The following is a 23,476-nucleotide window of genomic DNA, read 5'->3' on the forward strand; positions in this document are numbered from 1 at the left end:
TAGCCTGCTGTGACAGTAAGAGATGCAGTCTATCCTCATACAAAGACCAGACTGAGAAAGCTGGTATATTGTATATTGATGCAATTCACTACTGTACTCAGTCATTTATATAGACATGAAAGTTAGTTAATTGCATATCTGGAAAAATACTGCAGGCCTAGCATTCGTAAATTGGATGAAACAAGAAATCATGTTTTAATATGGTATTTGTTTAATAAACCAATAATAAATATTTGTTTTAACATTTTTATTAATAAAAACCAATAAAAATAAACTCTTTTGCTAACATATGGAATAAGTCAAGTAATATTTTCCATTAGTTGGATTTTTTTTTTACCTTCTCAGCTTTATTGCCTCAACTTTGGTTTTTTGACAGATTTCCTTCTACAGACTTTCCTCCACTTATGACTAGTTACTTCATGATCATTCAACATTATGACAGACCCATGAAAAGCTACTTACAACCAGTTTTGAAGTTATCACTGCTGCAGGACCATATGATTGTATGAACAAAATTCAGGCAGACTCACCCTTATGATCAGCCATGGGGTGACACAGCCTAACACCCCCAAGAAGCATCTCCCATCCATTCCACCTTGCTGATCCCTGCAAGCCGTGGGATCATTCTATGCCCCTGGGTCCTGAACTCTCCTCTCCTCCTCCCCACCAACTGCTCGCTTGCTTGCACTTGAGCTTGTGTTGGAAAAGGAGAGCAAGATGCTCTGCCCCTCAGCATCCTGTCCCAGAAGTGTGTAGCATTTCCAGAGTGTCCCAAAGAATTGTGGCCATCTGAAAATGGCACACACATCTGGGACTGCACCACATCAGCTGAAGGGATACCGAGGGGTGGAACAATCTGCTCTCCTTTCACAATATGATCTCCCGAGATCTATAGAAAGTGAGTGATTGATGAGGTTTGAAGAGGGAATGGGACTCAATGGGTAGGAAATGAGGCACAAGACCTATAGACTCCCCGAGGGACAGGAAGCAGGTCAAAAGGTCCCTCATGGGCTGAGGAAGGCATTAGGAGGCCTCCCAAGGCCTTCCCCACCCGAAGCATCCTGTGCTCTGCTTAATAACACATGCAGACACTTAAGGACTGCGAGAGAAGGGATGGGGGTTAAGTAAGGCAGTTAGGCAATCTCCACAACAAGCTTAATAACTGCAATAACTTGCAATTGTAATAAGAAGGCTCCATTATGGCAGTAAGTTGAAGACTACCTGTACAGCTTCTCATTAGCCCAAATATGTCTTCTTTATTTTCTTGGCAGCACTGTTTTGTCTATAATTTTTCCAAGATTTGTTTGTACATTAAGATAGTCAGTGGAGCCTTGGTTAAATTATTGGATTAGGATTGGGGGAGATGCAGGTTTAAGTCCCTGTTCAGCTACAGAAACTCTCAGGGTAATTTTGGGCCAGTCACCATCTCTCATCCCAACCTATCTCACAGGATTGTAATGGGGAAAAATAGGACTACTGTGCACACACTTTGAGTTCTTGTACAAGAAGCTATCAATTTAATAAATAAAAATAATCAACTTCAAAATTATAAAATGGAAAGTGATATATTACAATTATTAATCTATTCAATACTTGTTCCCTGAATTGTTTTGAAAAGGAATGTTGATACAGCAGCAAAAACAATTTAAACACAAAGTCCTGCTACAATAATATCTATTTCAATAGCAAGATAACTATTTGTACCAGAGAATAATGTTCATAACCCAAACACCATTTTCTCGAATTGCCTATTGTACTGCTCAAAACATAAATTCTTGCAAATGTGCTACTATAGAAAAACAATTTAACATAAATGGAAGGTGGGTGGCCTGTATTTTTTAAGTGCAGAACTGAGAAGTGCTCTACATTTCAGAGCAAAATAATTACAAAACAGAATAAGACAAGAAAACTCAGTATGTTTTTTTAATAACTCCATTTGCTTGTTTTGCACTCTCTCTCTCTCTCTCTCTCTGGTCTGACTTTTTAAAGTGAGGACTTCTTCAAATTAACTGCTTCACAGACCTTCAACTGCAATGAATTCATAAATCTTAATCATGTCCTAAACCAAAGCAGTTAGTTTAAAACTCTTAGAAAAATATACTGGGGTTATACTCTGAAGACCGGAATCCAGAGAAAAGTAGTGATTAAGGAATTTTATTTTCCCTCTCTCCCATTATTTTGCATCAGGAAAAATTTCATTGGAACAGAAGTGCCAGTGCCTCACTTAGCAATAACAAAGATTAGCAGCAGCAAAGAGAACTTTGGCTGCTAAAATTAAAAACACGGTCCTTGTCAACTCTGGAGTTCCTACATATTTTATGGTATTTAATCCAGGCTCAGGTTGTGTGTCTACTATATACATCCAACCCGTGGAATTCAGTGTGCTTCCTCCTAGACTTCCTATTTTCCTAAAATCCCTTCGGGGAACAATCTAATTAAGGTTAATAAAATTTTAACTTCTGAGCATGTCTTCAAAAATATAAAATACCGGCTCCTTAAATCCAGAAACCCACTGAATGAAAACAGTTCAGTTTTTGCAAATCGGGAAAGCAACTTCTTGCAAAGCGGGTTGCCGTTAGCTGCTTACGGAGCAACCACTCAAAGAAAATGCCTCCGCCTCTTTTCCTGAAGAAATGGGCAGCCTGTAACTTTTTGTTTTCAACTCGAGCCCAGGAGGAGGGCTGCCACAGCTTCGAAGAGGCCGCCGCGCTCGCATCGGCCCCTTGTGGCTGTGACCCAGATGTGGTAGAAGCAGGACGGAGGGGGCGGGGTGGGGGGAAGGGAGAGCAATCCGGGAGGACAGCACCTCGCGCGCCGCACGAGCTCAAAGAAGCATTACTCACGCTGGGCGGGGCTTCGAAGGGAGCCCGCGTTGTTGTTGGAGCGCGGCGGGAACAGCGATGTCAACCCAGCCCAGGCGGACACGCCCCCACCCTCGTGCTCCCCTCTTCTTCCCCCCCCCCCGCCCTCCCGGGCATTCCCTGGCTGGCCGCCTCTCACTGACAGACGGCCGCCCCGCCCTTTCCCGCCGCTGCCGGCCCCGCCTTCCCTCCTCGCGCCGACCTTTCCCCTAGTTTCCAGAGAGTGGCTCTTCTTCGCCGCCGCCGCCGCCAAACGTGCCCACGAGGGTCCTTTCCTGCTATCAGCATCGCTGCACGAGGCTATCACGCCGCCCGAGGAAGTCCATTGGCTGGCCAAGAGGCAGCTCGGGTCTCGATTGGCCAGAACCCTTCTTCCCGTCCCCTTTCGTTCTTTGCCTCCTCCTTCTCCGCCCCTTCCCAGCTGCTTCGCTGGATGGAGTGTTTTGGTGTGCTTCCCCTCTGTTTTGGCTGCTCGCCTCCCCTGGAAGGAGGGGCGGGCGGGAGGGAGGCGGGTGGTGGTTCTGGCCGATTGCTTCGGCTGGGCTTTGTCATACAGCCGCTGCTCGCGGGAGCTCTCGCCATGCACACATCTCCTCCTCGCAGCGAGGAGATGGGAGATGCCCCTTCGGTGAGTACCACTTGTTGCTGCACGGGGCGGGAACGGGGACGCGGCAGGCAGAGCAGGATCTCCTTCGCTCAGGACCTTCCAGGGCTGAAGAGACTCGGCGGCTGACGTGCCCTGGCTCTGCACCCGCCCCCCCTTTGGGATTCTGATCTGCTCGGCGCGCCTTTCCAAGGAGCGAGGTAGACCCGGAGGAGCAGAGGCCAAGGTGCTGATGATGCACCTCGGGGAGGGGGGGAGCGGGGAGCAAAGGGGCTCCCCACGTTTCATTTGCAAAATGCAATTGGAGGAGGGGGGAGGTGCGATCGAGACCCCGGGGCTGGAAAGATGCCGGAGCGCGCTTTCCTTTGAGCCTCAATCAGCCTTGCCCTCGTCGTCCCCCCGCGAGTGGGATCTCTAAACCTGCCCGGGGGGTGGGGGCGACCCTTCGGATTCCACCCTTTGCCTGGCGCTCGCTCTCTAGGAACTCGAGCGGGTGGTGTGTGTGTGTGTGTGTGTAGTGGGGGGGCTCCTCCAACTTATCTGGACCGAGTGGCGTGTGTGAACTGGGCGGTGGGGGTGGCGGGATGCTGCTTGGAAGCCTATATAGATTGGAAGCGAAGGTTGAGGGATTTGCGGCGGATGCTTTTCATTCTCCCGGCCAATTCCTTCGGCATACTTGCTTAGAAGTCAGCCTGAGAGTGGCTCGAGGGCTGCAGTTTTTATTGGCCCTGAGGTGGGGTGGGTGGGTGGAGGTGAGGCTTTGCTCTGGGCATAGACCTGGCTAGATGGCTGATGAGGGCAGAATAAAGTGCTTTAGCATGAGTAATCTAAGCTGACTGTGATCCGCAGTTGCTTGCTAATGGCATGACTTCATGCCCTGGGGATTACAGTAAGTGCTCTTCTTTCAGCTGGTAGATTGGGAGGGGCATCCTTATATCTTCCTTCCTTTTCTCTCTCCTCCCTTCCCTCTCTCTCTTTGTTTCTTTCTCTCTCCTCTCTCTCCCCTCCCTCCCTCTTTCATTCTCTCTCCTCTCTCACACACACACCAGAGGGAGAGAGCTTTGTTGTGAGTGTCTTGGCTCTTGTCAGGATCCCCTACCCTGTCTGGTTTGAGGGCTTCCCAGCGCTGGCTCAGTCAGGGACCACCACCCATTTTGCTCACATGGCTATTTCGATGCATGACGTCTCCCCACTCCTTCCTTTCCATCACATCCCCCGCCCTCCAAACCTTGAACTATATTTGGATCCCATGGAGGTGGGAAGTAATCCTCCCACCTCCTTTAGGAGGAGGTGCTTCACCTCCTTCTGGCCTTGTAGTTTTGACTAATCTTCATGTCAGTCGCTAGCCCTCTCCCTGTTCTCCTTTTTCCTTAAAAGAGAGGAAAGAAGTGGGCATATAAATAGCCTGGGAAGTGGGGGGGAATAAATGTAATATATGCTGTATATTTATATTACTATAACCATTATGTAAGAATGCTTGCTTGCTGTTGAGTACAGTGAAGTAGAATTTCTGATATTTGTGCAGCTGTAATTTTCAGCGGCTTCTTGTATAGTGTGTCATTCTCCAGTTTGCCACTGCAGTGTCTGGGTGAAAGGAGGTGATCTGAGGACGCACTTTGAGGCTGTTGCAGTTCCGCTTTGCTCTTGCATTTCTGTATGGAAATGAGGCCCCAGCTTGCTTTTTCCTTTTTTCCCCTTCCTTCCTTTCTCTCTCTCAGATTATGAATCTATTTTACAATTCAAAATGTTCAAGAGGACCTAAAAAGCCTTCTTTTCAATGTTTATTTTCTCCAGTAGTATCATCTTGGAAAATATTTTGATAACTAAAAAGACGGTCCCGTTGGGTTAATTATTTATATTGCCTAATGTTATGGTAACTTCTACTTCATATTAAATCTGTTAATTGTTAAGTGATTTATGAATTCATTTTGATGAATTTAACATTAAATAAGAGCATCAAACTGTTATTGAATGATTATCAAGTTTACTTCTAATCTTCTTTCACTTCCAAATGTTAACTTCATTTATGGACTTGGAGATTACAATTTAAGTTATTTGCAAATTCCATATAGATTTCACCGAGTAAAATATTTTTGGCTTCACATATCATGAATCAAGAACCTACTACTCTATTGGTGCCTACTTGTGTGAAGTACTGTTGACAACTTTTCCACTGTATATACATGCAAGCCTATTTGGTTACACCCGGATTTACTCACTTAACAGCTGGCTATTAAGAGATAGTCTGTATACTTCAGTATTTACTCAAGTGTCTGTATGATATCTGTAAATAGTGCAATGGAACATGAAAAGATTATCTGTTCTAAGTATTGTGAGGCTTATTACCAACTGGCTGATTAATTTTTTAAAACACTAAGATTCAGCCAAGGTGGTATCTTCAGTGCAGTTAATAACTATAGGCTTTTTAGCTACAAAGGTAGTATTTAGTTAATCACATTTGATCATAGCCTATAAAAGGGGAACGTTTCTATAGATCCGGGCTGACTAATATGTTTTGGATCAAGGGCTAGGTATTATATTCTTAAATAAAAAAGAGGAATTCAGACAAAAAAGTGATTTAATTAAATGCATTTAATATCATTATTCCCTTAGTATTATAGAAAGTTTCCCTTTCATTCAACATCACAGTGTGGCTACAGGTTTTGATAGATTCTGAGGCAAGTTTTGAAGGCTTTGGAGTGTCACATGCTGCCTGCCCTGGGACTAGAGGTTGTAGATATTTTAGCTCAAGTGCTCAAAAGCCTACTGGCTTAGGCTTATTCTGTGTTTTGTGATTCCGTAATAAAAATGACAAGGAGTTAATATGTGCAGGTTTTTAGACCAAAGGTTCTCTAGGAAATGAGTATTTAGAAATAGCAACAATCAAAATGCAGTAAAGCCGCTAAGGATTGACACAAGCCTGCTCTATTTATGAAAAAATGTTGCATTGTTAAATTAATTAGCCCTTGTAGCCCAATGGGTAGGAGGTCTTAAGAACCAGCATTGGCACCCAGATTTCCAAAGAGGTTGGTCAGGATGTTGAATCATGGGATGAATGTTTAAGCAAACCATGAAAATGTATTCACTTTTCTTCTGAATGATTAAAATGTGGCAATTCATCTCATCTCAAGGTTGATATTGTGGACATCTACGAATCCATCCGTGAACGGAGGCGTCACGACAGTGAAAGATCTACTTGTAGCACCTTGGAACGGAATGACATAGAAGCAGTTGAGACCCTTGTTTGTATGAGCTCCTGGGGTCAAAGATCACAGAAAGGCGAACTATTAAAAATAAGACCTTTAACGCCTGTCTCAGATTCTGGGGATTTTGTAGTGCAGAATGAACCTACATCTGAGATGTCTAAGGATTATAACTTTTTATCCACACTGGTAAGGAAAAAGAAGAAAACCATGTGAAAGAAATTGAATATGCATAGATTGGCTTTCCCCAATTAATCTCCTTAGTGCTTTATTAAACTTGAGGGATGATGACTTTTTTAAAAAAAATAATGGGTATCAGATTTGTTTTGCATATTAGACATACCTTTTTTGCAAATGCAGTTGAAAACAATCTGGTGTTAATGGTTTTGGTTTATTACATCCCATGTTTTTCTATGATTCCCTGTTAACTTAAAGACAAAACGTTGTCCAATTTACAGCTATGATAATATGGGGAAAACTAAATAGCTGTTGCATGATTTTCTGAAAGAGATGGATGGGATTGTTCCACTGAACCCCAGTAAGACACAGGAGTACATCTGAGAATATTGCTTTCTAAGCACCATAAGATTGTGATTTTGGAAGGACAAATGTTGGAACATACAATTATAGGATAGCATAGGATGAAATGAAAATACAAAATTGTAGCTTGGGGGAAGTATCCAGTATCTTGAGGTCTGAGAGAGTATGAATTGTAAATGTAATTAGTTATGGTCATAACTATGGTTAGTCATGTTGATCTGTGTTCTGATTTCCTTTCCCCCCCTTTTTTAATGTAGTGCATGACCCCACCATACAGTCCAGATTTTGTCGAGCCTTCTACAGCATCACTGCCCTCCTCCCAAACTACTTACTCAAAACCTAGGGCAATCAAGGCCAACGTACCTGCCAGCGTAGTCACTCCCCCAAGTTGGAGTCTTACTGCCACTCAGCCATCTGTTTTGAACATGGAGAAGCAATCCAGCCAGATGCCAGCAAGGACTGAGCAACCTGTTCCTCCGCTTTGCAGAGCCATGGCAACTAGTGTGATCCGTCACACAGGCAACAGTTCTGGTTACTCCCGCATTCCTGGTGTGCAAGTGAAACCAGAAGTTTCATCGGGCTACAGTGGGCCTGCAGACTGGCAGGAGGCCCAAGGCCAGCAACATTCCAGAGCTTCCCGGGATTGCAATATTGCAGAGAACTTGACTTGTGACACTTTACTTGCACACAAATCTTCCTCGCACGTCTCAGGTTGCTCTAGAACTGCCTATAAAGGATGTGAAATTCCAAGGCTTGCTTTGCAGCAGTCTCTTTACCCAAAGAATTGTGAGCATGATATGCAGCAAAAGACCAGCTCCCTTCTACCCTCCCCTCTCTCAAATCCACAGGTGATCTGTCAAATGATCCCCTTGGATGGACCAAGAGGTATGGTCTCTGCTCTATTAAAACCTTCTGCTCCGACTGCAGGAACCGTCAAATCCATCTTACCCCACACGGCTCCAATTTCTCAGCCTGTCCTGATGGGACCTTCAATGCCTCAGGGGACTGTTATGTTCGTTCTTCCACAGGCAGCTGTTGCCCAGGCACCCCCGTGCCAACAAACTGTGATGTCTGTGGGGAACACCAAATTATTGCCTCTGGCCCCTGCTCCAGTTTTTATTGCCTCTGGCCAGAGCAGTACACCTTTGATTGACTTTTCCCGGAGGAGGAATTATGTTTGCAACTTTCCTGGCTGCAGGAAAACATATTTCAAAAGCTCTCACCTCAAAGCCCATCTGCGTACTCATACCGGTATGTATAGAACTGAAGGAAGGTGATGTACCTTCTAATCTCTCTGATGATGCCAGTCAAGAATCAGAAATGAACATTGACATTGTAATGGTGTGAGACTCACTAGAGTGTTCTTCACCAATATATGCTGTTCTCCTGATGTGGCATTGGAGTTTTTTAGAATTGTGGGAATATATTTCCACTTTATCTTCATGGTATCCTCTCGGGGAAGCTGAGAAACCATGCAAATGTCTGTGATTTAGAGGCAAAGGAAGATGTTCAGGCATGCGAAAAAGTGCAGTTGGGTCATTATACAATGAGTAGAGGGAAAGGGGGAGGGTGTTTACAGATCCCATTCCTTGACTTAACTACATTAGAAGCGGTAGATGAAAAAAAAAACACATTGACACTTCAAAAATGGAAAAACTTTTCAAGGCGGAATATTCTAAAATCGATAGACTTCAGAATGGTCCAATTTCAAGATCAAACCACATTGGAAATGTTTGGAATGGCCTTTGGTGTTATGTACAGCATTTTGTGACATAATGCTTAGCGTACCTCTAATCTTTACAACAGGAGCACAAAATAAACTCTCATAACTTTCCATTGGTACTCAGAATATGTTAATATTACTTTCAAAGCCTTTATTGTCACTGTACATCATGTATACAACAAAATTGGTTTAGCCTCTACTGGTACAGTCCATACAAGAATATAAGACAACATAAATAATATAAAATATAATCCTTATACGTGTAGTTAGGGGGGGAAAAGTAATCCTTGACTTATGACCACAGTTGAGGCGGAAATTTCTGTTGCTAAAAGAGACAGTTTTAAGTGAATTTTGCCCCACTTTATAACCTTCCTTGCCACAGTTGTTAAGTGTATCTCTGCAGTTAAGTCAGTATCATGGTTGTCAGGTCACAAAAGGTGATCACATGACTCTGGGACACTGCAACCATCATAAATACATACCAGTTGCCAAGCATCCGAATTTTGATAATGTAACCAATGGGGATGCTGTGTGAAAAACGGTCATAAGTCACTTTTTTCAGTGCTGTTATACTAAACAAATCATAAGTCAAGGACTACCTTTATACTAAGAGGACTGAACTTCCTATATCTTATCAGTATTGGTAAAATATGCTCTTGGAAGGGTGTTCTTTCTCCAATTAAATAACCCTTTAAGAGCTGCAGCAAAATTGTGATCTATTTTACAGTGTGGGCAAAAGCTTTTAATTACTTCTGCTTGTTCTTTTGTTTACTTGATAGAACACATTTAATAACTTCATCGGAGAATCCAACATATTTATTTTTGAATTGTCTTTCCTTCTCCATTCTGCTATTCCAGGAGAAAAACCTTTCACTTGTAGCTGGGAAGGTTGCGATAAAAAATTTGCCCGTTCTGATGAGCTTTCCCGCCACCGCAGAACCCACACAGGGGAGAAGAAGTTTGCCTGTCCAGTCTGCGACCGCCGTTTTATGCGTAGCGATCACCTGACAAAACATGCGCGTCGTCACATGACCAAGAAGGTGCCCAGCTGGCAAACGGAAGTTGGCAAACTGAATCGGATTGCAGCTCTAGAAAAGCCAAGGAATGAAAATGCTCTGAGTATGCTCCTCCCAATGTTATCGCCAGGGTAGTGGGCCTGCTGGCCACAACACACATTTTGTGATGAACTTTATGGTTCCCAAAATTACCGCTTTTACTGATTTTTAACTTAATTTCTACAAGTTATGATTTCCTGTTGGGGAGGAAATCCTCTTTTTCTACCTTCTTTCCCTGCTTCAGTGTTCATCCTACTTAATGTTACATTACCTTTATTTTTCTTTTCATTCTTCCAAGATTTTGGGAGAACTACCAGCACTTCAGAAAAAGAAAATATATTTAAGGGTGGGGTAGGATAGAATATTAGCAAGGACTATTCTTTGAAAATTTATCTTTACTTGAGTAAGACTAATTAATAGAAAGTGAAGCAGGCTGACTTGGTTGTTTTCAGTTTTATACTAGTTTTCTGTCTACTTTGTACAAATGTAGCTGCTATAGTCTAATTCTGCATTTATCCTCTGAAAGTAGTGGTATGGGAGATCGAAACTACCTCTCAGAAATTCTTCTCCTTGTTATGAATACAGTCCAAACTGATTATCATCTTGAGTCTGAACTTTGATTTCATACCTGAGGCAATCTGCGTTAGGATTGGCAGCCATGTCATAGTTACCATTTGGAGTGCTCTAGCTGGAGATTGTATTTAAAGTTGGTTTATTCAGCTAGCTCAGGATTCACTTGGTTGTGAAACCAACCATGTGCATCAAAGCTGAAAAGACCTAGATTGCAGTGGCACTGAATTAATTTTCCCCTGTTCATTATTCCATGCTGCCTAAGATGTACTGTTCCATGTACTGTATGTGTTAGCAAAACTTGTTGGCATGCGAACAGAACTGTGCCTATGGTTATCAGCTGTTTAAATATGGGTTTAATCAACTCACATCAAAACCAGATATTTAATACAGAATTTCAGGACACCTGCTACATCACAACTGATGTCTTGAATCATATAAACACAATGACAATGGATATTAAAAGTTTGGACATACTATGAAGGAAACAGTGACTTGTGATAATACCTACTTCTTCATTATAATTAATACTTTTAATTATTGTAATTGAGAAGTAGCCTCTTTATTTTAACAGAATTGTGGCCTGCATCTCATCAACAATATAATTCAGTCAGAAACTTGCATTTCCATAAAAGGAGTTAAGTGCATCCTTAAATCTACCTTTTTTAAATGTGATAAGTATAGTTCCATAACTTAAGTTTGGATTATTCCCTTGGTGTATCCATACATAAAAGCACGAAGGCCAAAGTTAAAAATGTACTCTTGCTCACACTAATTTTTTAATCATCTAAAGCAGGAGTGGGGAACATGGCCCTTTTTTGACTTGTGGACTTCAACTCCCAGAATTCGTGAGCCAGCCATGCTGACTCCGAAATTCTGCAAGTTGAAGACCACAAGTCATGGGCCATAGTTCCCCATCTCTGATCTAAACAAACAACTAAAACTTCTTAGCACCTCACTGTTGAGGGATCAAGAATTTTCACACAAGCCTTTCTAGGAAGATCAGCAGAGCAAATGAGGTTGTTTGATTTGTAGAATTCGGGCAGAAGGATTTCTTGATCAGATCCAATATTGGCACTTGTGCAATGGAACTTTCCTTTTCTCTCTATCCCAACACTCCCCAAAATCTCTTCTGGAAAATCCAGGGCAAGGTCAGGATTCATGAGGTAATTTGTCTCACTGAAAGATGCTATTCTGTGAGTGTGGGAAAGACACTGGGAGGATTCAGCTGCATGTCTTGCACTAAAGTCCTGAGCTGCAGTAATTAATGCTTTTAAAATAAGGGGGAATGGGTATCACTTGTAGGCTGTGTCAAATAAATAAAAATAGACTTAACTTAAAGTGATAATCCTATATTTTAAAGCTGCCTTAAAAATTCTTAGCCTTGGAGCAAAAATGCTTTATTTTTTTTTTCTTTTCTTCTTGTGTCTTGTTCTACAGCACTGTATTAATAGAACAAGTAACTGAAGTAATAGATAATTGTTACTTGTCTTTTGGAGGGTCCTGTGGGAAATCAGACTTTTTTGTCATGAGATATCATCTATGATGACATGCCAAATACTGCATCTCAAGCTGAAAAAAATGTTTTTAATGAGTATATGAAAGCATGGTGTAAATGTATGGGGTATATCTGACATATCATTACTATCTTAAACTAAATAGATCTTTTACAATTGCAATATACATTGGTTATCTTTGTAAAGACAAGCTTGCAATACTTTTATTTATTCTGATGCTATTAAAAATATTTCTGTGGATGATAGGAATTTGCTAGAATGAGTGTTTGAAAACTACATTTGCTATATGTTCCAAAATAACACTTGGGTAATATTAATGTTTGGTCAGTTGTTTTATTAGCTTTATTTTACACCAGTAGCAACAGCCTGAGACAATTGGGAAGTTATGATTTTCCTTGCACTTCATCTTAGGGAACAATTCATGTTAAAAACAGCATGGCACCATCCAGTATGGTAGAGGAGGGGAGGGTGAATCTAGGCAAAATTAACATGTTTTGAAAATCTGCTGACCGTCATTTTAATAATGCCCATTCTAAGCATCAAACTATCTGATTTTGAAGGGAATAGTGTTCATGAAGCAAACCGTAAGGATCAGGAATTTCTTTTAGAACATAGCAGCTCTTGGCTAGATTAATTATTACCTTCAGTTGATGGGAACATTTCATTTTGGTTTGCACTCCCAAAACAAGTGTAAGTAGGCTTCCTTTGAAATGACATTAAACCAGGTTGTCATGCATATGTAATCCTCAGCCATATATATGATAGTTTGCCTGGTGCTTGAAAGCTTTTGCATCATTGCAATTTGAACTAGTTACTGTAAATGCTAGAACAGAAAGCTGGCTGGCAATGATGGGTCATAGTGACTGGGCTGCATTTGATTGGTCACTAGATATGCAAGTAGAGGAATATTATAAAAAAAACTGCACCTCAATGTTTGTGTGTATATATGTGTATGCGTGTGTATTTGGGTATGTATATATATTATGGACATGTGAGTGTGTATAAACACACGCATGTGTGTTATGGTATGTTTTCTTCTCTTACATATGCTCATAGTACTTGCTATATTTTAAGTTATTGAAGCAAATTGATAAATCTGCAGATCACATAGTTGTTTTCTCCCAATTTATTCTGAATTTTTAATTAACAGAAGAAAAAGAATATAATTAATTTTTAAAGCTTGTAAGAATAGATATGTTAGTGGTATAAATTCAGTTCATACAATCAGACCGCAACAGTTTAATTAGTTTGAAACCTCTCCCCCTTTTCTACAATATACAGAGTCTACTTTTCCCTTTCTGGACAATTTTATGACCTAATTATTGGCTATTTGACTGGGGATTATGGGAACTATCATTACATGTAGTAAAATTTTGTGCCTAATATTTTATATGAATAAACCTTATTTGTTACTTTAAGCATTTATTGTGAAATCCTTGTTATTTGTGTGAATATACATACAAATACTCTTGTATTTCTTCAAGGGCTGTGTTGTAATTCCTCTTCTAGTAAAGTGGATATCTACATAAAGTTTTGGTTGTATTTTCTCTTCCCTTGTGTGGACAATCTTCTTAGCGTGAAACAGTACCATAAGGGAATAGAGGAATTATTGCTAATGTTGACACTTGGCTTAAGTATAGCATATAGATTACAATTCAATGTCCCCTCATACAAATCTCCAGATATTTCGTCAAGTCTAAGATGGATTATAAATGTGATGGGTCGAGAGGGCAGGCACTGCTCCAAAGAAGTTTCACTTCCAGTGTTCTGAAATATATATTTTTAATTAATGGAATCCACAGCACAACAACCCTAACAGATTGAACTCCCTGGGCAGATACCATTACATAAATAATTGCATAATACTGTTGTATTAATAGACATATTTCTTATAAGTGAACATGAAAGCTACATAGTACATTTTGCAAAGCTGAAAACAGTATAAGTACTCTCCACAAAGTCTTATTATATTATTATCTGAGTCATCAGATAATAATACATGAGCAGGAACCATTTAAAGTATATACTAATATTTCCAACATTTTTATTCTAATCTTGCTGAAATATTTCAGAATCCTGCCAGCATGAATGTTGACAGATTCCCCCCCCCCCCGAAGGTATATATGCCTTCATAAGACAGATGCAGAAACAAACAGAAACCAAGAGAATAAGTTAAAAATATAATTACAAATCTAAAAAGAGGAAACAGAATAATTTGAGTTTGAGTCCCAGGAAACAAAGGTGCTTTGGACCATGTACGAGCATGCACATTGCATGTCAGCAACTCCTTGAATGATAGAAGTACAATAGTCAATTTTGCACTGCACCTTTGGACAGAAGTGGTGAGCTTCTTCCAATTAAACAGAGATGAGATAACCATTTGTTATTATTTTACACTAAGCAGAGAATTGAGCTAGATATCTTCAATGGCCCTTCCAAATCATTGAGTCTGAGATGAGATTCACTCAGATAACTAAGCAAAGTATCGACAACACATGAGCCCCTCTGATGCTCTTTGCATCTACTAAGATACACAAGGCACATTGCATCACTAACATCTTTAGGAATGGAATCTTTTAACTTCATGCTTTCATTTTGCATGTAGACATCTGGCAGGAATGTGATTTAGAAGGAACATTTTGTCACATTAATATTTTATATTGTCATATAAGAGGCACTTCAGCCTATGCGATTCTCTGCAAGTGACCGGGAGAGTTGGTTGGCCAATAATCTGAAGTGATCACAGAGGAGTATCTCAGGCAAAATAATTATTGCCATGCTGAGATTTTCTCAAGGATACTTTCATTTAGGCACTGTAGCATTAACCAGTATTGTAAAGATGGGCCACCAGACCTAAAACTTTGGATGCAGGAATAATTAATGTATTACCAATTTACTGGTGTCATTATTATTAATATTCCATAGTAAGACTGTATGCAGTAAGACCACCCAAAGTTTCATTTAGTTTCATTAGTTTCATTAGTATCTTTAGTTTCATTAAAACGTGGACATATGATTGCTCTTTCACTACTTCAGTCCTCAAGCTTTAGGTGAAGATGAACATTTGTGTATAATTATTTTCTTTTCCATAAAGAACATTCTCATTTGACTCCATAGGAAATGTTCATATAAGAGAGTTTCCTGTAGTTGTATCTCTCTGGCCAGGGTTCTGGATTGTCTTTCAGCATGCCATGCTAGTAGACTTTTTCTTAGAAACACTATAGTTTTATAACCTAGCCCCTAGGTAAATTTTATGGTCATATTGGTATAGTTGTGAGTGGCTTCAGCGACAGTACTCTTGCTCTATTGTTGCCATCAGCTCCTCTTCAGAGCAGTCGTAAGATATCTTGGCCTGTCTCTCTGGCTTATTGAGAGGCAACCTGCAGATTTATGGGAGAAAGCAATCAGGAACAAAAATAATAAAACAAGTTAAAATTAGGCCTAATTGAGCTAGCAACATTTTATCTTCCAATTTCCCTTTTAATTAGCTTATGTACCTAATTCTCACAGTGTTTTTGAACAGGTTGACATCATTTAATTTTAAACAAAATGGAACTCATTACATGGAAGAACAATATGATTTGAAAGGGGCCATGAAAGGAGGAATGTGTGCCAGTTCTAGGGCAGTAATAGCAAATCTTTTGGGCTCAATCTGTCAAAAATTCAGAAAATGCCTAACCTGATTTTGCTGACATTGCTTGTACCTCTGAACAAAAGAAAAACAATTTTCTATATTCACCCCACCCCACCTAGGCCACTCTGAACAGCAGCATTCAATGGTAGGGCTACATTGGGTCTGAAGTAGAGGCCCAGGCCTTCACTTTAGTCCTAACACCACCGTTGCAATTCAAAATGAACCTAGGGGAACAATGTGATTACCCTCATAAACCAATGTTTTGCAGGATCTGCATGCTGCTCACTTTCAAGTGTTGGTCTCTTTCTCTTGACAGGCCCGAGGCCTACCCAGGTCCCATGTTCTTGAAATGACTTTGGAGAATTCTCTTCCAGGTCCTCTGCAGCCTCCAAAAGTGCAAAATCATACCTTATTCTTGCACTATTTCCAGAGGGCCCACAGGTTGTGTGAAAGTACATATCTTTTTTGTATTGCCCCCATTGCCTCAGAAAATTGTGAGAGAATGAGGCATGCTTTTGAGAATAGTTGTCGGGTGTTGGTGAATGCTGGCATATCACCCGAAACATTGTGGCATGTCACATTTGACACTCACGTTGTAGTTTTGCCATCACTTGCCTAGGGCAAGAATCTCTGACTTTTTCTAGCTGAGGGATATTCTTGGAAAGTTTAGGGTACACAGGGGCACACTGTAAAAATTGTTCAATGTAGTCTTTCCATATTTTTTTTTTAAAAAAATAAAGCTTTGTTTTTATTCTGGTGTCTCCTACACATTCTCTATCTAGTACCCAAAACACTAGTCATCAACATGTACAGCATAATGGGGACAGGGACCCAGTTGGTAAGGAGATCAAGACAAAAGCAGAATAATTATTCTGGAAGAATAAATAGATTGAAATGTCATGCTACATTGGAAAAGCTTCTTTAAACTGTGATTATAATTAGAATCCCCATAAATGAAAGAAGAAATGTACCAACAATGTTCAGGAAACAATTCTAAAATGTTTCCTTCCTGAATGAAAAGAAAAAGAATGTTAAAAGAAATCTAAACTATAGCAGATTTATAATCAAATGGATGGCCAATGCATGTGATCTTCTTCAACCATTCTGTATCTAAATTAAGAAAACAATGTTGTGATTAAATTCAGTCCCTCCATCAGTTTTCTTCCATAAGCATATGGATGGTCTGAGAGATATAATAAGGAAAACAGCAATTTAATCTTGTTAAGCTGTCATTGAAAGAAAGAAAAACACCTCCTTGCTACAATATTTCCTACAGAAATGTTTGTAGAAAAATGTGAAGAAAATTATTACTGAACCACGCTGACTAACTGATGAAAGCACGGGAATGAAAGCTCTTCTTCATTTCTGCAAAGGAGTACACTGATGTCTCCACTCCCAGTTATTTGATTCACGATAACTTACTGATTGGCAAAGTTATTGCTCCCTGGTGTAGATCTTGTTAAGAAACCCTGAAAAACACATGAACATAATAACACTTTGATAGCTATGGCAAAGAAACACAGATTTACACCTGCTAGTAAATCTCATAATGACATACAGTACATCTCTGAAAGCAAAACTAATTTTTGACAAGGAAGATGAGTAACTCTGATATTCCTTTATGTAACCATTCTGATTGCTGGGATTAGAAAAGTTGATGACTGTATACAGTATACAATATATATTTTACATTTAGCTTTTCTAGTTCTAAGACAAGATAATGAGCAGGGGATTCACACAGACACAAGCTAGAATACTGTTGAGTTGAAGAACATGCATCCTTGCCAATAAAAATCCTAAGCATATGAAAATATTAGCAGCAGAGTAAATATGTTGGGAGGATGGCAACATACACATATTCATGTGTGCACTCATGCCAAGAGTCGGAGACAGGGATGCCATCTCTGTTCTCCTAACCAGTGTCCAGACCAAGGTAAATACACTAATGGCATAACTTAACCTAAATCTTCCTGCTACTCCAATCAGTTTAGATTAACAGATATACCGGAGTCTACGTTAATGAGCAAAGTTATTAGGTTCATCTAACTTTGAAAACAGAATATGATGCGGGTTATTCATTTATTTATCAAACTTCTTAAATGCTCATGTCCCACATAGAGATCAGATTAGCAATCATACTAACAACCCTACTGTGAGAAACTTAAAATCACATGTATGGTTTGTCTTCTTATTGGCACATTTCTGAGGTGAAGGGCAGATTTTGTCTCTTAGTGCTGGTTTTGGAACAGATCAATGATGTTGTGGGGACACAGCAGAAAAATAATGTTGTCAGGGCATGCTTGTGCAAATGGGAAAGGGGCCTTAAGGACAATTAAAAATACCTCATCTTTTAAACTATATTTGAGAGACAGTACCACATCTTAGGACTGGATTTTGGGCACCCTGAACTGAACTGTGTAACATCTCTTTGAGTCCAGTCAATCATTCAGTTTCCTCTCTTTCCTATAGGCCAGGAAGATCTCTGCTATCTGTGTTTGAAAATCTTGCAAGTATAGAACCTGTTATTAAACAAGTAACAATTCTAACACATGAATGGAAAAGCTGAACAACAAAACAAACTCCATGTGGTCTGTATCAATGCTTTCTTAGAAAATGTCCTATTTTCTGCTGGTATATAGTATTAAATTTCAACTCATACTGCCATTATCACAGTCTATTTGTTCACCTACAGTTTAAAGTGGCACCTGAGCATGCAAGCAATCTGCTATTCTCGTGTCCAGTGCGTAGGTAGTCCTTGAATTACAGGTAGTCCTTGAATTACAATAACATTTGGGACAGGCAAATTCATTGTTAAGTGGCAATATATGACCATATCTAATTTTATGACCTTTTTGCTATGGCTGATAAATAAGATATCATGTGACTGAGATTTGTGACTTTCCAGCTTCCCCACTGACCACTGGCTTCCCCTGCCAGCTTCCCCACTGACTTTGCTTGTCAAAAACTGGCTGGGAAAGTCACAAAGCACAATCAATTGACTGCAGGATGCAGCCATTAAAAAACCATTGATTCAGTTGCTGAATCACAATCATGTGACTATGAGGATGGTTTGCAGGGCACTTTTTTCAGTACCGCTGTAACTTCTCACCAGTGGTAAACAACTGTAGGTTAAGAACTACTTGTAAATACCTTTGTACCTTAAACTATAAATTGTTCCCCTTCCTCAAACAATGTGTTTCTACTCCTCCAAAATACATAAAACCTATAGCAGGGATCTTCAAACTTGACAGCTTTAAGACTTGTGGACTTCAACTCCCATAATTCCTCCTCCAGTCATGTTAGCTTAGGAATTCTGGGAGTTGAAGTCCACAAGTCTTAAACTTGCCAAGTATGAAGACCCTTGATCTAGCATATTGTCACCTACTATTGTTACTATGGAGACAAGGATGCATGTAACCACAGCACAGCTCAGGAGTTTCAAAGTATAGGTTCACCTCCTTCCCTCTGATCACTAGCTGGTATCCATCACCACACACCCATCTCTTGGGATTGGGTCACAGGGGGGTTGTCTTTTTTGGTTTTCAGCCAGAGTGGGGGAAAAAAAAAAACAGAGGACCACAGGACAGAGAAGATCAGCTTCTCTGAATAATCACTTTCCCTAGTGCACTAATAGATGAGGCTAGCCGTGGTCAATTTTAGATACTTAGCAATCCAGAAGTCAAGTTGGCCTACAGTTATCTCCAGCACATAACGTAAATACCAGACTCTGGTTCACAGGCTATTTCTGTCATAGGATGTCCCTAAGCATGTCTAATTATATCTGTCTGACCTGGAATCTGTCTTGGAGTTGGTCAGTTACTTTTAAGAGCCAGGTTAAATTATATTTAATTCATTTACATTTTTAAAAATGGCTACACACAGATTTATGATTGGGTGCCATCTCCTTATGTCTTCCTTTCATCCTTCTTTAGTCCATCAAGTGTTCAAATGGTGAGTAGAAGGAAGAGCCAAGGAATTAGTACAGAGAAGGCAAGAGAAAGACTCATCCTTGGAATCTGACCTACCCTTTGGACCAAATTACACCTGATACAAGAACAGATATTAATATTTGTAGCTCAGGGTTGACATGAGCGGTTCTTGGTGCTCTCAGAGCTTGTTTTCTGGCAGATATTTCATTACCCAAACTAGGTAACATCATCAGTGCCAGCAGAGTAAATATCCTGCTGGATGATGATGTGCCAAGAGCTGGCTGGCTGGCTGGGTAGGTAGGTAGGAAGGAAGGAAGAACTAACTAACTAAGCTGTGAAAACTGGTCCATTTGCAAATACAAAAAATGCATTTTGGCAAGGAATTGCAATGATTGACAGAGGCATAGGAGAGGCCCCTGGGTTAACAATACTCAGTTTTAGCCAACTTTGTGTATAGGGCTTTAAACTCACATTGCAGTAGGAATGTGACCTCCTAGGAATACTGAGGCATTGCTTTCCTTAAAACTTCCCCAGAAGTTCCTGGAGTACAGTATCAGGTTCATACAAGAAATCCAGATTTTAGTAATACAGTATGGAATCAATTACTGATTAAGGAGGCAGCCACAAGAGGGCACTTCTTTATAAAGACTTTGCTAAAATTAGAAAACAAGGATTCTTTCTACCAACAAAAATCTGAAACTAAATTAAGCATATCAGTTTGGCTTTCTGAATCCAAATGTCATTTTCATCATTTGGTTGATTAATAAAGGCCTCAAAGAAGTCCTTTGACACAGGAATATCTCCCCTAACAAAAGCATGGAATTTTTGCATTAATTACATCCCAAAGGCAAACACAGACTTATAAATACTGTAGTTAATAAGCTCTCAGTGATGAGTCAGAATTGTTTCTAACTGACTAGGTTCTTTCTTCCTTTTTCTTTCAGGACACCAAATGTTCCCAAATGACAAATTGAATAACTGTAGATATTCAGGATATTAAATTACTTCCATATTGTTGCCATGAGAACAACATAGTCATGTAGTTCCCAAGAGTCTAGCTTGGCTTGAATGAGTCTTTCTTTGTTACACATAAAGAAAAAGTCCCAGGAGTTAAACTATTCTAGTTAAATAGTTAGCTTTTTGAACCAATTTTGGTCTAGTCTAGGGAGAAAAAAATGGCTTATGTATGCAAGATGTGTGAAAGTAAATTAAGTTGTACAGCACTCAGGGTAGAATTTATGCTTTATAGTATACAGTATACACTGCTATTGCATTGTATCCTTGTGGTGTCTCAAAGCTCCAATAACCAATGGAAACTTCCACCAGTAAGAGGTAATTTCCTTTCCTGCCTACAGCCCATTCGGAAGCTCCAGAGAGTTTAAGGATCTTCTTGGAAGCTGATGAGGACAAAATTGGGTGACAAGGAATTATGATCGATCCTTTTGTCAATTATATTGTGCAAACTTGTCAACTCAGAACCCACAACAATATATTAGAGAGAACTATGCAATCTACTACAAACTCCCCATTATGTGGCTGGAAACCTTCACTCCTGAATGAAGCTTAGACTAATTTGAGTGAACAGGTGCCATGAACCTTATTCTGTTCTAGCGATGCTGCTTTCCTGATGACCTGTAAGGCTTTGCTTTACTAAGGTATGAAGTTGGGAGCTGTATCTCCAAGCAATACTTGGAATCCTGGCTTTTTAACACAGCCTTATTCGAGAGATAATCCAATGGAGAATTGAGCAAATTTGGAATTGGAATAAACAAGAAACTCAGAGCAATAGTTTGAGCTAGTCTGGGGCCAAATTGTGCCTCAGATGAGAAATGTATTTTGCATCACACACAGACTTTCTACTTTGCAATTATTTTATTTGTAAAATAAATTCATTTCATTAGTTTAATACACATTTTATCTAAATGATTTACATTCATGGATGCTTTCCCCAAATTTTAAAAAAAGTTAATATAGGGGCCACGGATAATTGGTTTTCCACTTCCTGTGTTTCAAGTCTGTTTTAGATCAAAAGGCTTGGACATAATATAACAACCAGATTTTGTGTTTTATTTATATATTTTTTATTTTATTTGAGGAACTAAATGTAGCACAGGCCATTCCTTTCATCCATGTTATGCTCACAATAAATCTCAGTAGGAGGCCAGATTAGTCTTCCTCAATTTGTGTTAGGAAATTTCAATTTTCATCAGCTTCAAATGGCGTGGCTATATTCAAGAATACTGTAGCAAAGTTGACGTTTGAAATATCTCAAAGAACTATCAGGTTTAGCTGCAACAGGTACCTGCTGATCTCAAAAACTTAAGTGGAGTGAGATTTGGTTAGAAACTACTACAAAAGAAGCTAGTGTCTTGGAAAAAAAACATTCTAGAAGGTAACAGCAAACCATTTCGGTATTGGTGCCAAGAAAATAATTTGGACAGGCCCATGAACCCGGCCAGCCTAGCCAACGCAGAAAGATGCTGGGTCTTGCATTAGCCCAGTCTACAAAGACACACATCCCTCCGCTTGGAAATGCAGGGAAAAAAGAGCCACAACCTCTCGGTTGCGAAGAACCAAGGATCCTCCTCTCCTGCCTTTTTTCCCCCCCGCACACAAATATTTTACCCACGTCCCGTCCGCCGCTCGGCCAGCACGTTTACCTCCGCCGCTTCTCGCTGCCCCTCGATCTCCTCACCGCCGCCCTCTGCCGGGCGGGAGCAGCAATCTCCGGAGCCGCGGCACGAAGACCGCCGGGGCGCGGCGATGGGCAGGAGTCGGGGGACGTTTTCCTCGCACTCTTCCAGCACCTGGTCCAGGAGCTCCGAGTCCGAGTCGGGCTGCTCGAGCTGCAGAGAGGGGAGGAGAGGGGGAGTCCGGCCCGCAGCCCTGGCGTACGCCGCCTCTTCGTCGTCCGCCACGCCCTGCCGAGAGGGGGCGCTGTGCCTGGCGCTGCCCAGTCCGGGACTCCGCCAGTGCCGCGGCGGGCTGAAGGTGCCCGCCCTGCCCTCCCTGCTGCTGCCGGTGCCCATAGCGCCTTGAATTTCCGTGCGGTTGCAGCTGCTCGAAGCCGCTTGGTTCTGATTCTAAAGCCCAACTGTTGCGGCTTCCTGGCGGGCGGTGGCCCAAGAGGGTGGGATCCATCCTCGTTCCTTTTCCTTGTTTTCCCGCTTGTCCCAAGAACTTTCCTTGGGGTTTCAATCCCCCAAGTCCACCCCCACGAGATCTCCAGCCGCTCCCCCGCTCCCCACCGCAAAGTGCTTAAAAAAAAGGGAGAGAAAACGTACTTAAGTTTATTTAATTTTCTTATCCCCCCTCCTCTTTTTAATCCCAAGCATTTGGCTTTGGACAACCGTGCATGGGTGTAACCTCGGAGTGAGGCTAGATTTCAAATAGGGAAGGGAATGCCAAAACGCTGTACTTCGGCCCTAGTTAGCCTTAATTTAGCTGTACTGTTGATAGTAAAAAGCAGTAACAAAGGGAGTATCTAAGGATTCAAAATAAATGGGATTTTGCAATAAATATTGTGGGAAGTTTTAAAAATGAACCGATTTGTAATTTGATGATAGGGTACAAAGCATATATCTCAAGAGTACCAAAATGTTTTCTTATAGTAACAGCTCAGGAATCCAGCTGGTTTGTGTTTTTAAAAGTTGGTCAACTTTTTTCATTATCTTAACCACATTTGTCAAAGTAATTGCACAATGATAGCTAGCCATTGTATGTGTCTCAATTTACATTCAATAGAGCATGCTTTGGAATAAAGGTGCTTTTGAATAACCCTTCCCCCTTGACTGCCTGTTGCTTTTTTATTTTAATAGCAGGGTTTAGAATGTGGAGCAA

At 40.7% G+C, this 23,476-nt stretch overlaps 2 protein-coding genes across 3 annotated transcripts; one reads left to right on the forward strand and one right to left on the reverse strand.

Moving 5' to 3' along the window:
* The first annotated feature begins 3,124 nt into the window (after window positions 1–3,124).
* On the forward strand, window positions 3,125–13,620 carry KLF11 (KLF transcription factor 11). 2 transcript variants are annotated; one of them, XM_026695283.2, is made up of 4 exons: window positions 3,125–3,489; window positions 6,597–6,857; window positions 7,466–8,459; window positions 9,790–13,620. In XM_026695283.2, the coding sequence occupies exons 1-4, from the start codon at window positions 3,295–3,297 to the stop codon at window positions 10,080–10,082; spliced, it is 1,743 nt and encodes a 580-aa protein (XP_026551068.2). In that variant the 5' UTR covers window positions 3,125–3,294; the 3' UTR covers window positions 10,083–13,620. The 2 variants fall into 2 exon arrangements, with proteins under 2 accessions (XP_026551068.2, XP_087773124.1); XM_087916998.1 differs by having other exon boundaries at window positions 3,412–3,665.
* A 1,585-nt stretch (window positions 13,621–15,205) lies between these two features.
* Window positions 15,206–22,812, reverse strand: CYS1 (cystin 1). The gene is given in 4 exon segments (XM_026726563.2): window positions 15,206–15,453; window positions 17,130–17,176; window positions 22,297–22,674; window positions 22,676–22,812. Coding segments are annotated over 4 exon segments (624 nt in total). The 5' UTR covers window positions 22,778–22,812; the 3' UTR covers window positions 15,206–15,356.
* Window positions 22,813–23,476: the final 664 nt, after the last annotated feature.

This window comes from Pseudonaja textilis, chromosome 1 (genome assembly GCF_049901715.1).
Source record: "Pseudonaja textilis isolate UNSWEBS1 chromosome 1, rPseTex1.2, whole genome shotgun sequence".
Lineage (NCBI taxonomy): Eukaryota > Metazoa > Chordata > Lepidosauria > Squamata > Elapidae > Pseudonaja > Pseudonaja textilis.

Coding starts and splice junctions, on each gene's coding strand:
- KLF11 (XM_026695283.2), top strand. CDS start 3,295: ATGGAGTGTTTTGGTGTGCTTCCCCTCTGTTTTGGCTGCTCGCCTCCC. Junction 3,490..6,596: donor AGATGGGAGATGCCCCTTCG/GTGAGTACCACT, acceptor TCTCATCTCAAG/GTTGATATTGTGGACATCTA. Junction 8,460..9,789: donor CCATCTGCGTACTCATACCG/GTATGTATAGAA, acceptor CTGCTATTCCAG/GAGAAAAACCTTTCACTTGT.